At 35.9% G+C, this 18,262-nt stretch overlaps 1 protein-coding gene across 4 annotated transcripts; it reads left to right on the forward strand.

Moving 5' to 3' along the window:
- Positions 1-12,715: 12,715 nt before the first annotated feature.
- Positions 12,716-17,625, forward strand: LOC143237543 (uncharacterized). Of its 4 annotated transcripts, none has more exons than XM_076476937.1 (3): positions 12,716-12,874; positions 13,658-13,899; positions 16,332-16,464. In XM_076476937.1, exons 2-3 carry the CDS (start codon positions 13,660-13,662, stop codon positions 16,446-16,448), a joined length of 357 nt encoding a protein of 118 aa, XP_076333052.1. In that variant the 5' UTR covers positions 12,716-12,874; positions 13,658-13,659; the 3' UTR covers positions 16,449-16,464. The 4 variants fall into 4 exon arrangements, with proteins under 4 accessions (XP_076333052.1, XP_076333054.1, XP_076333051.1 ...); XM_076476939.1 differs by lacking the exons at positions 12,716-12,874; positions 16,332-16,464 and adding exons at positions 12,879-12,962; positions 17,551-17,625; XM_076476936.1 differs by lacking the exon at positions 12,716-12,874 and adding an exon at positions 12,879-12,962.
- The last annotated feature ends 637 nt before the right edge of the window (positions 17,626-18,262 follow it).

Here is an 18,262-nt window from a genome sequence, read left to right on the forward strand (position 1 = left end):
TCTTTAGTCTTACACTGCCAAATTAGGGACAACTAGCGCAGTTAACCCTCGTGTAGCTTTGCGCAAAATTCAAAACAAACAAGTAAAGACCCTCAAATAAATTAAAATGTAAACCATTATTACTTGAAAACTATAAAACACTTGTGGGGGAGCATCCACCTGAAGGTAATAAAGTAGTAAGTAAAGACAACCAACCTTGGGCAAATCCGAAGAAAGTAGATGGGAATGTTTACTATCAAACTCTTTAGTGAGTTAGCTATTAGTGGACGACACCAACTCAGTAACCACCGTTTCTCTGAAAAAACGAGGGATAACTTCTTAATGTAAATAACGACGTAGCGTAGTACCTGAAGCTGCAAATTCAGAAAAATCAAACAAAATACATCAGATTAGGGCTAAAAACACAGGCTACCAAAAAATTTCCAGAACATCATTCGCTGGTCGCTGAGTAAAACCACATACAACATAATATCATCCACCCTCTAAAGATCTCAGAAACATGCGGAAGTAAAGGATGGATAAAACGAGGAAGCATTTGACGGGAATATACTTCACCACCGAGTTGCAAATCACCATTAAGACCAAGATAAAAATATAATAATAAACCTGAAACTTCACGACACTGTCTAGATGAGCAGTTCTAAAGGAATTTCGATCTACAAGTATATTTACAGAGACAAATACCTATAAAATGTAATCCTACTTCGCAAACTGGTTTAACCAATATCTCATAACTAACTTTGTGTATTCCTCCATCCCATAGAATGTTCTGTAATAAAACTACAGTAGACTCTTCCATATGTAAAACCTGAAGAGGATGCCATAGTACTAGGGCAATTAATAATTAACATCTGACTATTGATGGATAAATCTCTCTGTCTTCAAGATGTTAAAATACGAGTTACTCATCGGAAGTTATCATGTGAACACTATCAGAGCAAAACTGTGTACCAAGAACCGTTAAACCTTGTGAAGAAACAGTAACACCTTTAAACACTCCTACTTTCCCAGAAACCCACTTCCTAGCCACAAACACCTGTTCTTACTATAATTAACCAGACCACCATCCTAAAGTTGAAAAATTCTTGTAACAGAAGTTACAGAAGATACATCACTAAGTGTCAAAGTCATTTCATTAACATGTTGAAACATAAGACTAGTACGAGAAAATAATGTAACACATGACATATCGTTATGCCGAACAATCATGTAATGTAGAGGTTCTGCACAAAGGATGTATAATGTTGCCGATAGAGGACACCTCTAGCAAAGCTCTCGGGAAATGTTGATAGTGTCAATAGTATAAACACTGCATTTAATAATAATAGAAATACCAGATTAACAAAGTTTTATCCACTGAAGAAAATTCACATCAGAACCACAAAACTGAATCAAAGGAAACAAGTAGCTACATTCAGCAGGATCAGAAGCCCTCGTGTAATCATTTTTGAGTGAAATCACACATCTTTGAGTTCGGCCCTTCAACAACTTCACAAGCAATGCGCCGCAACCACATATCTACCTGAAACATAATCAATTTGGTCCGTGATATGAGACTAGATGTGTCGTTAGATAACAAGGCTTGTGGTTTCCGGTCTCGAATATCTAAGGTGTAACTGTTACGATGGGCGAGTTCCATGGGAGGGATAGTTTTGTAAACAGTCACGTCATGTTAAAAAAACAAACAACATACTCTCGGTAGTGGCCACATTGTTTGGGGCGCACGTGCTTATTTTTTCCTTGGTCAAATATTTTTTATATAGTGTACCATTTCAGTTATTTTTAAATTCTTTTTATGACATCTTAAAAGTTGTTGTTTTTTTGCAACTTTCTGTCTGTTTGTTTCAACAATTTTTTTTTAGTTTATCACAAAGCAACGCGAGGACAAATTGCGTTCGCCATCCATAATTCAATAGTGTAAGACTAGAAGGATGGCAGCTAGTCATCATCACCCACCACAAACTCCTTAGCTGCTCTTTTATTAGCGAATAATGGGATTGACTGTCACTTTATAGTGTCCCCACGGCTGAAAGGGCGAGCATGTTTGGTGTGACGAGGATTCGATCCGCGACATTAAGATTATGAGTCGAGCACCCTAACCCATGCCGGGCCGTATGTTTCAACGTGAGATTCTAATTAGGTAGGGAATTTTGTAATTATAGCTTGTATATTTCAAGATGAGAAATTACACATTTTTTGCAAAAACAATGCAGCACGTTGTTGCACAAAATTTGCGTCTCATTAGAAAGAAATGGTTCTATTTCAATAAACAATTGTCAAACACAAAAGACTAAAAAAATTAAAAAAATGGTTAGAAAATGAAAAAGGACATACTTATACGAAAAAAAAAAACAATTTTTCTGAACACAAAACAAAATATGACGATTCATGCAAAGAAGAACTTAGAGCAATTGTACACAAACTTCTTGAATATTTGTAGAAAGCCCGGCATGGCCAGGTGGTTAAGGCACTCGATTCATAATCCGAGGGTCGCGGGTTTGAATCCCCGTCGCACCAAACATACCAGTCCTTTCAGCTGTGGGGGCGTTATAATGTTACTATCAATCCCACTATTCATTGGTAAAAGAGTAGCCCAAGACTTGGCGGTGGGTGGTGATGACTAGTTGCCTTCCCTCTAGTCTTACACTGCTAAATTAGGGACGGCTAGCGCAGAAAGCCCTCGAGTAGCTATGCACAAAATTCAAAAATAAACAAACAGGCAACAGAAGACGAATTATACAAACGTTTCTAAATACCTGAAAATATTTTAAATTTAGTACGTCATATAGTTTTACGTAACTCCTCGATTTGAATACATCTTTATGATATGAGTATGTGAATTTTCTGCTGCAGAAAGGCTGTTGCATGTTTTTCACAAAAGCGATCAATTTTATTTGGTTATTACACTATCTACGAAACAACAAACGATAAAAGTGTAGTTCCAATACCATCGCGATATTACACACACTGTGGTCGTTAAGTGACGCGGTGGTTTTCTAAACTATTTTATTATATGGTACTCAACATTCCTACTCTCTCTATGTCGTTTACTTCTTGAAGATTTCCTTTGTTACGTGATAAAACTACTAACGCTTGTATTTGATGTTCAATAAATAAAAAAATGGTGCGCTGTTAGTGACGTGGAAACACTTTAACATTTGAGATTTCACGGACCACGCTTACTTCTTCATTTCACCAAATTCGACAATAATAATTGTTATGTTCTGAGTCAAAACAAAGTTTCGACAACCTTTAATTCAAAATACGGAAATATATTCCGGTGCGAGTAGCGCCCTCACTCGGTGAAAATGCTGAAATCAAATATTACTTCGTAAACCTTAATTAAAATCCTATTATTCGTCCACATTTGACGAGAGCGCTGATAACTGTGTCATGACAGACACGAGTATGAAACGTTCCAATTGAAAATAGATACATGACCCTGTCATTCAGTCCTATTGGACATACTAAATACGGGACCGTACTATTACAAAACAGGTTGTACTTTGATAGCACAAACGCTATTCTTCACACTAATGTGTATGTTTTTGCGTTTCTCTTATAGCAAAGCAACACCGGGTGTTCTGCTGAGTCCATATAGGAGAATCGAACCCCTGACCTTCACATTAGTAGTAACCCGTAGTTGAACTAAAATGCTTTTATTGTTATAACTTACTGAAATCCGAATTGTGTTTTTATATAAATTCATTCTTTGATCTTTGATTATTACTTTTTAAAGTATTTCAAAGTGCAATGTTTTATTATTAACGAGCCTGATGGTTAGGGCGCTCGACTGACAGCCTCAAGGGCGCGGGTTGAATAAAAATGCAATACCTCCTATGCGGTTGTCGACATGACCGGTGGTAAAGGCACTCGACTTGTAACTCGAAGATCGTGGACTCGAATCCCTGTCACACCAAACATACTTGGCCAAGCGTGTTAAGGCGTTCGACTCGTAATCCGAGGGTCGCGGGTTCGAATCCCGGTCGCACCAAACATGCTCGCCCTTTCAGCCGTGGGGACGTTATAATGTGACGGTCAATCCCACTATTCGTTGGTAAAAGAGTAACCCAAGAGTTGGCGGTGGGTGGTGATGACTAGCTGCCTTCCCTCTAGTCTTACACTGCTAAATTAAGGATGGCTAGCGCAGCTAGCCCTCGAGTAGCTTTGCGCAAAATTCAAAAACAAACAAACAAAATTTAAATATAAATCATACTATAAAATAAAACTCAAATAAAATTAGAAGGTAAAAGAAAGTATAGATAATTCCAGAAAACAACTATTATAATAACTAGCTCGTTACCCGTGTGGGCAGTACATTATATCCGTGCGTGACGTATTCATGGCGTCATATCTGCATCCTGAGAATGAAAAAAATAAAGTTCTCTGTAACGGAAAACGGAGGTAAAACGAGAAAATTGTGGCCCCTATTGAAAATCTACATGCACACAGGGTAGACATTTCGTGAAGTTGGGGATTTCACATGGAATACTAAAAAAGATTTTCCAGTATCATATAAGCAAGAGTTCTATTATTGTATGATACAAACAGAGTTTGCATAAAATTGAAGAATATATAATACTTACAATATGTTAATTTTGGAGTGAATGTGAGATGTTCGACTTGATGTCTGTACTGAACGATTTGGTGGTCTCACTTCCAGAATCCTTTTCATCAACATCTGATTCCGGCTCACCAGAACATCTTTCATGCATGGTGATTGCAATACTTCTTGAGTAGATGACAAGGCATCGAAAGTCACCGACCACTTTACTTCACACGATCATAGTTCTTTGGGCCTGGCATGGCCAAGCGCGTAAGGCGTGCGACTCGTAATTCGAGGGTCGCGGGTTCGCGCCCGCGTCGCGCTAAACATGCCCTCCCAGCCGTGGGGATGTATAATGTGACGGTCAATCCAACTATTCGTTGGTAAAAGAGTAGCCCAAGAGTTGGCGGTGGGTGGTGATGACTAGCTGCCTTCCCTCTAGTCTTACACTGCAAAATTAGGGACGGCTAGCACAGATAGTCGAGTAGCTTTGTGCGAAATTCCAAAAACAAACAAAACATCATAGTTCTTTCATAAGTGCAATCCGTTGTCAGGAAGATGATAAGGCTTATGACTCTTTGACAAGTCTGACCTAGAAAGAAGACGTTATCTAGGTTTGAAAATACCTCATGTGTTGTACCTTACGTCATTCTTGTCAAATAAAGATGTATGCAATCCGTAGAGTTTTTCAAGGGATAAAACATTCACGCGGTTATCTTAGTCAGAACTCTAACCTTGCGAGCCTACAGTAACAGTTACCGCTCAACAAGTTCCGTTAACTGAGATGAATATGAGTTTTTCTACTGTTGTGTGGTTGTCAGATAAATATAGTCCAAGTCCAGTAAGGTGTGACGGGGCAATATTAAAGTAAGATAGATTAAAAATGCAACTGAATTTAAACCAACCACCTTAAAAGCTTATGATCTTGAAGGTTTTACAACCTGTCCATTTCTAAATCCAAGCTGCCATCTTGATACAAGTTAAATATGATCTGAATAAATAAGCAAAATAATGTAGACAAACAATCATAAATAATCTCACAATGATATTTGAGTAGCCCTCTATAAAGCTTCAACTTCTCTACATTAGTACGACTTATTTTAAAGTGATAAATAAACTTTGTATTCCGAAAATTGTTATTCTCGAAGCCTAAGTTTATGGGATGTCCAGTTCAAACTACAATTAGGTCAACGTGTGTTATTTGTGTTATACTAATTTCAAAGAATTCCACTCTTCATCAGTAACCCTGATTGTTTTGCTTTTGAATTTCGCACAAAGCTACTCTAGGGCTATCTGTGCTATCCCTCCCTAATTTAGTAGTGTAAGACTAGAGGGAAAGCAGCTAGTCATCACCACCCACCACCAACTCTTGGGCTACTCTTTACCAACGAATAGTGGGATTGACCGTCACATTATAACGTCCCCACGGCTGAAAGGGCGAGCATGTTTAGCGCGACGGGGATGCGAACTCGCGACCCTCAGATTACGAGTCGCACGCCTCAACACGCTTGGCCATGCCGGGCCACTAGTAACCCTGAACACAAGTAAACCAAAGATAGATAAACTGAATCTATATCATAGTGATAAGCACGTTCACACTAACAGTATATTTGATATTTTCAGAAATTATATCGTGATAAAAAACAATCATTAATATCCACAAAGTTCAAAAATAATTCAATCTATATCAAAACAACAACAATTTGAATCAAAACTATTCAAAGGTGCCGATTACACTATATATATATATATATACATTTCCATTTTAAACGAATAAATGATCAACCCAAGATTTTACATCTCAAGACTACATCCAATAATCTTCAGATATCTCAGTTGCCCAAACTTGGAGATATTCTTTCACTAAAATCAATTAAAACAATTGGTCCAAATGTTTCTGAAGTGATAACTGTAAGTTCTCTGGTGACTCTTTTTTTAATTTAAAAAAAATTAAATTTAAATCCAAATCCCCATTATCCCTTTACTGCATTTAGAAGAAAGTCAATGCCATATTATATCACTGTGGTTTCCAATAAATGCATTACATATGAATAATTCAATACGAAATTCTTTATTAATCTGAAAAGCTTTGCTGTATTATATTATATTGTACTCATGTACATAATTACGTACATACGTAAAACAGGTTAAAATACATAACAGAAGATACGACTGTGCTGTCAAATGCATGTACGTGCTGTCACAAGTTATTAAACACCTGTTTAAGAAAGCTGGTTGTCGAATTTATCTTCTCAGTTTGTATGGATTTTTTCAGGTGTACAAAAGTGTTACGTCCATTATTCAACCAACACAGCTGTTATGAATTCACGAATGCAAGTTTCAGCCAAGCCAAGTCAGTAAATTAACCAATAATAAAAAAAGATCTTACCAAAAGTACTTTACCGTTGTGAGCAGATGGTCAGCTATGCTTGGGACAATTCAGTTCAGAGGGAAGCTTACCTATCTGTGTTTACCCTAACGCAGATGGTTATTCTCACTGTGCGGGTGCAGTGTCTACATCGTTGTTTATTAAAGTGTTTAAATTAATGCAGCAAGAAAACCTACTTTCAAAGATTTACAAAAGTGCATGACCTTTTCTGGTTTCCTCCAAATTTTGCATTTTGCAAAGCCTGGAGTATATCCCACTTTTTAACTCTCTGAGGGCTGCTAAAAATTGTCTACAACACTTTCTCACTTGATGGTTTGTGAAAATTACTTAATATGCCATCATGTACTCACAACGTGACGTGCATGTGCTACTTGTTTTATGGGAAGCAGCACCTACGCCATGTCTGGTACTTCAGTTTGCTCTTTGTTAATCCATAGTCGACATCCAGATGCAGTGTTACCATTTGTTATTTATTTAATTGTCTTTACTGCAGTAACGGTTTTAATTACTGCATGATAAACAATATTTGAACATTCAATGAACATACATGATGTTCAGCCATATCTTTCAGAACACTAATTTCATTAAACATTTCAATAATGCGTGGTACACGCAATCAGTGAACGACTTACCATTGAAATAAGGGTAGTAATGTTTGACAAATGCTTTGATACTTTGACTACAGGTAGTTTTTCTTTGTACTACAATATTGGTGCTCAGGAGCACTAAGTATACAACTCATACATGTGACATGCAGCCCACACCATCCTGTACATGCCCCTAAATTATGCTAATCCTGTGCAATATCTTTTGATTGCCTATGTAAACAATCAAAATTTTGTGGAAGTTATGCCTTTAAACTCAGCCTTTAAGATTAAATTGTTATCTACAAAGTAAAACCTTATGCACATCTCATTGACATTTGTGTTTCAGTTGTCAAGCTGATGCTCATACAACTGTTCTGAAGTATTTTGTGGACATCAACTGCTATGATTATCCATTCCAAGCAGCAATTTTATTCAGATTTTAAGGGAACTAGCCAGCCAAATCCTCTTTTTGCTATACCCTTGAGTACTGACAGGATTACTTGATTTACATAACTAAATGCTGCTGCTAACATGGATCTGTTACGCATCTGACATGTTATGCGCATTGATAGAAGGCTTAATATTCTTTCAAGGGACCAAAAATTTGTCTGCCATCAAGACTGTAATGATCTCAGACTGAAATAACAGTGTGATGATTTAATGTACATGTACTGTACAGCTCTTCATGATTATATTCCACGATGTTCTAGCTACTAAACGTAGTTTTTGGAAGCATTGTCAGTATATCTTACCAACCTGTAAAAATAATATAAAATGCCTCTCATTGTACATAACGATGCCGTAATAAGATGTGCAAAATTTTGTCTAGAATGCACTTCTTGCTAATCTACTTCAGAGGCGTAGCCAGAAATGGCCATTAGGTGTTTTTTTTTAGTTTAAGTGCTTGATGCAAGCGCCGCAGACGCGAAGCCATGGTAGGGGTCCGGGGCATGCTCCCCTGAAAATTTTAAAATAAAACATAAAAAAAAAAGCTTGAATTATGCATTCTGAGACCACCTTTTTGGCAAATTTCAGAATGGCACACTGAGGTGTTTGTCTTATTTTTTTAATCATAAATAAATATATAGGCCTATATATATAATATATAACTTAAAGTTATCAAGCCCAGCAAAGTAGGCCTACAGTCCTGTCATCAACATATAAAATATAGAGTCACTCAGGAGAGTGCAAAATATATGTATAGCGTCTATAATTTGTATTCAAATATCATGGACAGTGTATGTTCAGATTCCCTGGATTTCAAGAATTAACTTCACAAATAAACAGTGGATAGCACCGTGGCAGGCTGGCAGCACCATGGCACTAACCTAGTACCATTGGCGCCATCTATAGTGAATTATTAACTATAAATGGTGCAATTGTAATGTGAATTGACAAAAAGAATGTGACGTTGACAAACAGAAGTTGCGATAAACAATCATTCACTATGTCAAGCCTGAAAAAAGCAAAAGACACTGCATGAGTTCTTTAAACCCATTCATGAGGCTGAACCTGATCAATCTGCTGCAGCCAATCAGGTTGAATCTGAATTGTCAGAGTCATCACCGTGGCTTTCTACCAGTGCTGCCACTACCACCTCAGGTCCAGTCTGGGACATTGGAAATTACATTTCTGATGATATCAGCATTGGTAAACAGGTAAGTCGACTCCTCATTATATTAATTTTGTATTAAAAATCATGCAAACACTCTGCATGATTGGCTTTCACAGTGGAGATGGCTACTCTACAGTCAACATGCAAAGGGTGTTTTCTGCAAGTACTGCTGTCTTTTTGCTCCTGATAGTACTGATGTTGGAAGCCAGAAATTGGGACAACTAGTAAAATTTCCATACAGAAAGTGGAAAAAGGCTGTTGAAGACTTCAAGGCACATGAATTGAAACAGTACAACCAAGACAGCAAAGAAAAAAGCTAAAAAATTTTCTACAGGTCACAAACACAAGTTCATCTGTGCACTTGCAGCTTGATGCAATTTACAAGCAAGAAATTGAACAGAACCGGCAATATTTAATGCCTATTACTGATACTGTATTGCTGTATGGGAGACAGGGTTTAGCTTTGAGGGGAAAATATGATTCTGGTCAAATGTTTGTTGATGAAACTGATGAGGAGCCCATCAATAATGATGGGAATTTGGGGGCAATTTTGCGCTACAGGGCAAACGGTGATGTCAAGCTTTCAGCAAGCCTTAAGAGTACGAAGAGGAATGCTACATGTCTGAGTCCTCAAATTCAAAATGAAATCATCAATGCCTGTAATACTCATGTTCTTGATGCTTTGGTCACTTCGCTGCAAAGTGTTTCTCAATATCGACTAATGAAACAACAGATATTTCAGGCATTGAACTGTTTTCGGTGCGTGTTAAATATTTACATGCCAATGACAACTCTGTTGCAATGAGAGAAGATTTTTTGCAACTTATACCTGTTTATCATGTAACAGGCAGAAAATTGGCTGATGTTATCATAACCAATCTGACAAAATATGGTATTGACATGGCTTACCTTCGAGAACAAGGGTACGACGGTGTTACCTTTATGAGTGGAAATTCAATGGTGCCCAGAGACACATAACTGATAAATTTCCACTTGCACCCTATGTACACTACAGTGCCCAATCCCTAAACTTGGACATTTCTGATGCTTGTAAAGAAGTTCCTGTGCAAAATTGCATGGGAGTAATTTCTAGCATTGAATACTTTCTCAATACACCCAAACGAAAGCACGTTTTGGCTCTTTCGGTGGAGAATAAAGCACATGGATAGAAAAAAAAAATTGAAAGGTCTCTGCCCCACCCGGTGAGTTGAGAGGCATGACTCAGTCATTGTCTTTCTAGAATTAATCCATGCAGTTGCAGATACCCTTGAGACCATATCAGGTTGGCAAGACAGATTCTGCCACGCAAGCCAATCAATTGTTGTGTTCTATAACACAGCCAGAATTCATCACTCTACTTACCATTGCTAAATTGTTTTCCTTTAGTTTACCTTTGTGCAACTTACTGCAGCAACAGAACATTGATTTAGGTGCTGCGATGCATCACGCAGAAAAAGTGGAGGATTTAATCCGTTCACTCAGAAATAATACTGTGAATAAATTTAACAACATTTTCTGTGAGGCTCAAACTCTGTATAGTGAGCTCCAAATTGACATCATAATGCCAAGGCAGGTTAAAAGACAGATGTACCGTGCTAACCCACAAACCACTAGCTCTGAGGAGTACTTTCATACTGTTGTATTTGTACCACTTGTTGATCACTTTCTTTCACAAATATGTGACCGTCTGTCCAGTCACAAAACTCTCCTTACAAACTTCATGTGTCTACTACCTTCAGAATCTACCACAGAATGGTCAGAACCTGCAGCACAAAAATGTGACCAAATTAAAGAGTTGGTCATTATATACAAGGCTGACATTGACAATACTTCACGAGCTGCAGTAGGTGAACTTAAGGTTTGGTACAAATCACTTGCGAACAACAGACCAAAATGTCATAGAATGTATGCAATGTGCAATTCAGAAATGTTCCCAATCATTTCTAGACTGTTGAAAGTATTTGACACGCTGCCTGTGTCAACGAGAGATCAGTGGAGCGTTCGTTTTCAACTCTCAGAAGACTCAAAACATATTTGAGAAATACCACCACTGAAGATTGATTGAATGGCCTAGCCTCATTATACATTCACCGTGATATTAAAGTTGAACCAAACTGTGTTGTAGATGTCCTGGCAAGAACGAACAGGTGTTTGAGACTTTCATAGATATTCGATTGTATTTCTCTTGTTCTGACAAAACTTGCTGTATTAAAAGTGTTCAATTTGACCATTTGTTGTGTGTGAAATTATCTGCCATGCAATCACGGATCTTTATGAAACTTCACAGGTGGCAACTGAACTTGTCTAAAATGTTTGGGTCCATGTGGGGTGTATTAACCCCAACCCCCCTTGGCTACGTCCCTGATCTACTTGACCATGAATGCCTCACACCATAGCATTGCAACAACTGGGTTTGCTGACAAGTACCTCTGTGTCTCTTAAAGACCACTGCAGCAATTCTGGAGAAGTTTATTTGTCACCTAATCCTTCTCAACCACCCTGTGCTCTAGACCATGGGATGTAACCATCATAAGTTGTGTCATAGGCATTTGGGATAACCCAGTGAAGTGCACATTAATATCACAATCTGAAGTATGTTTGTTTGTTTGTTTTGAATTTCACGCAAAGCTACACAACTGCTATCTTCACAAGTCGTCCCTAATTTAGTAGTGTAAGACTAGAGGGAAGGCAGCGAGCTAGTCGTCATTACCCACTACCAGTTCTTGGACTACTCTTCTACCAACTAATAGTGGAATTGACCGTTACATTATAACACCCCCACGGTTGAAAAGGCAAGCATGTTTGATGCGACGGGGATGCGAAGCCGCGACCTTCAGATCATGCATCGCACGTCTTAACCCACCTGGCCATACCGGGCCGTTTACCAAACATATAAGTCGAATAGTTTGCTCGTTCGGATATGTGCTAGCAGCGTTAACCTTCCGTAATTTTAAGCTAACAGACTGGAGGGAAGACAAGTAGTTAATAGCACACACCGCCAATTCTCAGACTTCTCTGGTTAAAAAAATAACGAAATTTCACTGTTACCCTTACAAACATATCTGCGATCTCAAAAGGCGGAACTTGATTTTTATTTGTTTTAAAGCAGTGGTTTCCAACCAGGGGTACTCGCACCCCTTGGGGTTGCGAGATAACATTTGTTTTGGCTACCTTAACCTTTATTCTTAAATAAATAATTAAAGTGAGGGGTGCGAGAACGTATTAAAATTTTTAGGAGTGCGGGGCATAAAAACGGTTGGGAATCACTGTTTTAAAGAAACACAAACATATATCGGAGACCCATAATTCAGCAATCTGACCAATTACCCAAGCTCAACCCAACTTCAAAGATAGCAGTATGTGAAATACTCTAAAGTGAAAAATTGAAACTTAATGCTAAATAATCACTTATAACTAAAAAAGTGCATTTAACAGTGTTATAGCAAACTGTTTATAGATTCAACCACAGAACCACTTATCTTAAAGTAAACTAGTTATATATAAGCGTTATTATTCATCGTCATGGTTGCTCAAAAAGTACGAAACATGTGTGATAGTGTGAATGTGACGTAACGTTCCCGGGCTTTGAGCTCGCTGCAAAGATCGTGCGCACTAAGTAATATCTGTTGCCGGCTACTGCAAAGCAAGTGGCGAGATAACTTCTTGTCAACATTTTGGCGCCGAACAAACACAAGGAACTTGCAAAGTTAAAAATATTCATCAAGGAAAAGGAAAAGGTATGCAGTTGCGCTAAAGCATTTGTTAATGAAGGTGCATAGAAAAGTTTTGAATTTGGAATTCATTATCTTGCACGAATGAGTTCCGGTAAATATTAAATATATGTCAAATGCCTCACTTTCGTTTTTCACTCTCTAACGCAGCCTCTGACCTAACATTTATTGGTTTGAAATCGGTGTTTGTATATTTTAGTTGTTGTTTCTCATTTGAACTATTTTAAATCTTTGAAATAGATCAATTGGATCCAAATGTTTTTTAATGTATTTAGCGCATCTGCATATACGCAAATTCATTTTTGATCATCAATATTATTAAAAATTTTTGTAAACTTTAGTCAGTGATACGTTATGTGTGATCAGCAATACATATATTGATATTATACACACGTACACATTACTACTAGCGCATATCAAAACTGACACATATCTGATTTGCATTCTCCGAAATATCTACTTATATTCACTTAGTTACAGGTAAATAATCCTAAAAGCTTCATCATGTATAAAGTATTTTATGTTAGAAATGTGGACACTGTTCACAGTGGCTAATTTCATTTTCTTTTATTGTTGTTATTTTGCGAGCTGTCGACAGAGGTCAGTTAAGAATATTTTCTGTCTCTTATTCTCGCTCTAAGGATGCAATGTGTGATAGGCCTACGCCTTTGGAAATCGTTAAGGTTTCTATTGAGTGTAAATTTAACTGGGCTGAGTTAAGTTGAATCCTACTTTTAGAATATTATATTTAAATATCATACACATTCGTGAAATATTTATTCTTTTCAGTAATGCGTAAATCTTCAAAGTCGAGAGTGGAAAGTATTACAGTGTTTAGTTCCGTCGCAGCGGAGAGGCTCGCCGATTATCGTGGTGACACTGATACTAGTCCTAATTCACCTCCAGACACTGACGGAATAGTCATTGGTAGTATGTCTGGATGCATTACTGGAGGCCAAGAAGCTGATCCGTCACCTAGTTCAACTTCAAGTCATCATGATCAACCTACAACTAGTAAAGAAACTTCAAAGGTAGTTTAAAGTTCAATACATTTATTGTTAAATTTTAGTTTTAATCAGTACTTGTTAAAAATAATATTTTTTTAAAATGTAAACAGCTGTATTGGATAGGCAGCTTTGGATTTCAGTTTAATTTTTAAATTAAAACTTTTTTTTTTTTTACATTCTAGAACAGTAAAAGTATTTACTATACAAGACTTTGGGCTATAATTGAAGAAATTTAAGTGTAAAACTAAGAAGTTTTTAGAAGGTGAGCAAAATTAGCTAAAAGAAATATTACTTTCAGTTTCACATTTTGTATTCTAATTTAAAAAAAAAAATCCCTTTTCTAGATGTAGGAATAGAATAATTAAAATACAATTATTAATAGATATAAAGAATATTATAATTTACCACTGATGACAATATGAAGTTTGTCAACATAATGAGAATGCTGGAATAAGTCCAGAAACTCATTACTTAATAGAGCTGAGTGTTTAATCAATGTAATCAGTTTCTCACAAGGTAATCAGTCATAATTATGATTAACTCATTACAATAACTATTAAAATTAGTGTTTTAGTGTATTATTGTTTTGATTAGTAATTAAAATATTGCTGTTCCAATTTCTCATAATCTCCTATGACTAACAAAAATAATCAACTAGTTGAAAATTAAGTTTTGATTATTTCAGCTCTATAATTCTTTTGAGTGAATAATCAATTGATAAACCCAATGATGAATCTTTTACCATATTCTACTTATCAATCAGCTCCATTACTAAAGTTGAGACACAACAAATTGAAAAATTCTTTCGACAATCTGGTATGATTTGGTTTTGTTGCTTGTTTTAACTGCAAATAGACTCAAAGGGAATGATGATATTAGCCATTGTTGTCTGTATTGTTACATGTAATAATATAGGAAAGTTACAGTTAGGTTTTTAAAGGCTACATCTATACACTGAAAAGTAAATCTGCCTTCAATTTTTTGGAAAATATTTATTATCTTTTTAAATTCACATAAAATATATACTAGCCTATAGTACTGTCTTACCTGTTACTTCCAGATCTCAAACTTGTGTTTTTTAACTATAGTGTTTTCAGGATACAACAAAGAAATCAGAGGCTTTGATACCATCATTCCTCTAAATAATCTTTTAAACTTAAGTAAGATCATCTTTTACTCATTTTTTATCAAAAGTATTTTAACCTACCTCTATAGGATATCTCTTTCTGATAATCTCATGCTGTAATATAGCAATCAGATTGCATACATTAGTCTCAACTAACTCAGCAAAAACACATTGAGAAGTCTTGGGTTAAACTGTACACTAGTTTAAGCTTCTACAAGAGTACTGCAATAAAACATAGGTATGGAAGCTGTAAGTTATTATTAAAGTAAGTTATATATGTAATGATAGGATAATGTACATAATAATTATGTGCAACAGATGCCTGCATCTGAAAGAAGAAATATTGTTAATTTCTCACACTTTCCATAATCATCTTGTAGTCTTTCAACCCTTTCCATTAATCAATATATTTTTTAGTTAAGGATACCACAGCTCTACACAATGTTCCAAGTAGAGGTTTGTATGGAGAAATTACCCTGTTTTGACCTGCGATCAATATGTCTATTAAAAATAAATCTAAAATTTTAATATCTTTACTATTAGTACCAGTGAAAGTGAACTTCCTTGGTGATGTATATTAAATGAAACCTTCTGATTAACAGTTTTAAAAAGTCTGGTCAGTTTGCTTATAGTTCTGGAATGGTCACAAAGTAATTTTTGTTGTATTCCAGTTTATAAACATACTGAAACTGCATGTTGTGTTTTTGAATGAAAGCAAGGATTGAATTTTTTTTAACAGAATAAAAATCTATTGGAAAAATTAGAAAAACATAGGAAGATATAAAAATTAGTAACAAATTTACAACAGAAATAGAAGCATTTTTAATTATTCCTCAAATAAAATGTAGTGAAATTATTAGGTTTTTTTTGAAGCTGCAATTTTATAAACATTACACATGAGAAGTAAAGCTTGGTAATTTAATGGTGAAAATAATCAACTAACTGAAATTAGGGTTACCAGTTACTACCATTTTTCATTATTACAATTACACTGTGTAACACAAATTTTGTTCCTGGATAGTATGTGTTACTTCTTAATTGCTTATGTGTAAAAGTACAGAAAATGGCCATTATTCCCTTCAAACTTTGCTTTTGTGACCTGGATAGTGAAATTTAAAATTAACCTATTTTCTCTGTAAAAATGGGCAAATTTGCACATTTTCATTTACATAAGGTCTGAATAAAACAACAATATGAATAAGATTTTACATGTATTTATACTAAAGTTATACAAAAATCTTTAGAAATGAGTAGTTTTTTGAGATTTGCGAAAGTAAATCACTTTCATGTATCAGCCTACAAATATAGTCTCGGCATTCGATTTTGTTAGACCAAGTTCTCTGATGAAGTCATTGAGGTCTCTTTGGTTGCAGTAGTATCGGTTTCTCTCACCAGCTGCACCTCTGAAGTTGTAATCTGGATCTTCAACATCTACTTCCTCTTCTGAGGATGGCTGCTTTCTTCTCTGGCAGAGTGGGTACAGGGAGCTCAGGGCAGTGTGGTACTAAGGCGATGGATGATGGAAGGCCTCGATACATGATAACAGATGCATTCTTGTCAACCCAACATTTGGAAGGGTCCACCATGCAGAAGTAGCAATTTCTTGAGTGGTCAGTGGGTTCATGCTAAATTCTTGGAATAGCCAACTTTATGGCTCTCTTTTTTCCTTCTGACCACCATCCTGCAAAAGAGCAAAATAAAATTATTATTATGAAGAATAAATTTATTTTATCTACAACTAATGTGAAAGAGATTCATGCAAAATATTTTATATGTGAAATTTTTATATACTATTGGAAATTAAAAAAATAAAAGGTATTTAAATTTTAGAAGGTGTAAAATTTGTATAATATAAAATCTTACTATTCAAGCAAACAAAAATTGTCCATCTTACCTTCTAGAGTTTTTTGCTGTGCTCACAGGTAAAATGAGGTGCCCAGGGTTTGTCTTGATCCCTGACAGGTATGCTGAAATATGCCTTGTAAGCTTCACACATTTTAACAGATACTGTCACAGAGTACTTTTCTCTCTTGTCTTGATAAATTGGCCACATACATAGAATGCATCTGGAGAATGCTTGCAGCTTCTTGATGCCATCTCTGATAAAATCAGAGTGAGCCCCTGTATATATATATTACTATGGAAAGTTTTAGAAAATTCTAAAAGGTTCTTGAAAATCCTTGTAAGTTCTACAACATTTTAGAAAATTCTTGTAAGTTTGAGAAAATTCTGTCAGCTACTCAGCACTGAGTCTACCTGGAATGTTTTGGAAAATGGGTAAATTTGAAAATTTCATTATCCAGGTCATAAAAACAAAGTTTGAAGAGAAAAATAGGTCTTTTCCATTTACTTTAGGCATAGAAATTGGGAAATAACACTTTCTGCCTAGGAAGAAGAAAAAATAAAATTTTGTTACATAGTGTTATCTGATCTATAGAAAATATTGCTGCTGTGTTTGTTTGTTAAGCACAAAATTATTAATAGGCTACATCTGCTCTACCCAATTTTAATTTCATAGATTGTTTATTTTTTTTTTTAATTTTTTTTAGCTTTGGTGATTTGTGTGAGAAAAGGAGGTGCTTGTTATTCAAGACTGTCAGGTTTGGCTCCCACTGCCACCAAACACATGCTTGCTCTGCCTTTGTTATAGAAAATCTACTGAAGCTGTTACTGTCCTTATCAATTAATCAGTGAAGACATACCACTAATAACTTCGGCTGTAATAAAATGTAACGGATTTTGCCAAAGCCAGATAATCTTTAGAAAGTTCATTTCAAGTTTCAAACCATTTCATCTAATTTTTTTTTTTTTATCTTTTGCAGTGTGATGAAGTAAACCATGCCACAGATGTATTGACTCAATGTGTGGGGCTTTAAAAGATTTAATATTAGTTCTTAACTTTTCTTTCCTTAACCTACCTATATAATGCAACCCTTCTATTCCTGAAATCATCCTAGAAGCCTTGTTCTGAACTCTCTCCAAGAATTATTTATCTTTTCTTAGCTAAATGAAACAAACTGTACTCAGTATTGTAAGGTCTAATAGTAATGTGTCAAGAGAAAGAGTGGTTTCATTTAGGCTTATAAGTAATGCCTCTTAAGTATAACCTAAAAAGAGTTTTAGCTATATCTTTCCTAATATTTACTGAAATGATCTTCATAACTAATCTTTGTGTGGTGCCTCATGAAAAGCTTTTTGAATTGAATATCTAAGTCAGGCCTTGAGAAATCCTAATTGTCAGGTTTCCATGGCAATGGAAAA

This window comes from Tachypleus tridentatus, chromosome 13, assembly GCF_004210375.1.
Source record: "Tachypleus tridentatus isolate NWPU-2018 chromosome 13, ASM421037v1, whole genome shotgun sequence".
Classification (NCBI taxonomy): Eukaryota; Metazoa; Arthropoda; class Merostomata; order Xiphosura; family Limulidae; genus Tachypleus; species Tachypleus tridentatus.

Coding starts and splice junctions, on each gene's coding strand:
- LOC143237543 (XM_076476936.1), top strand. Junction 13,900..16,331: donor CTAGTAAAGAAACTTCAAAG/GTAGTTTAAAGT, acceptor CGATTTTGTTAG/ACCAAGTTCTCTGATGAAGT.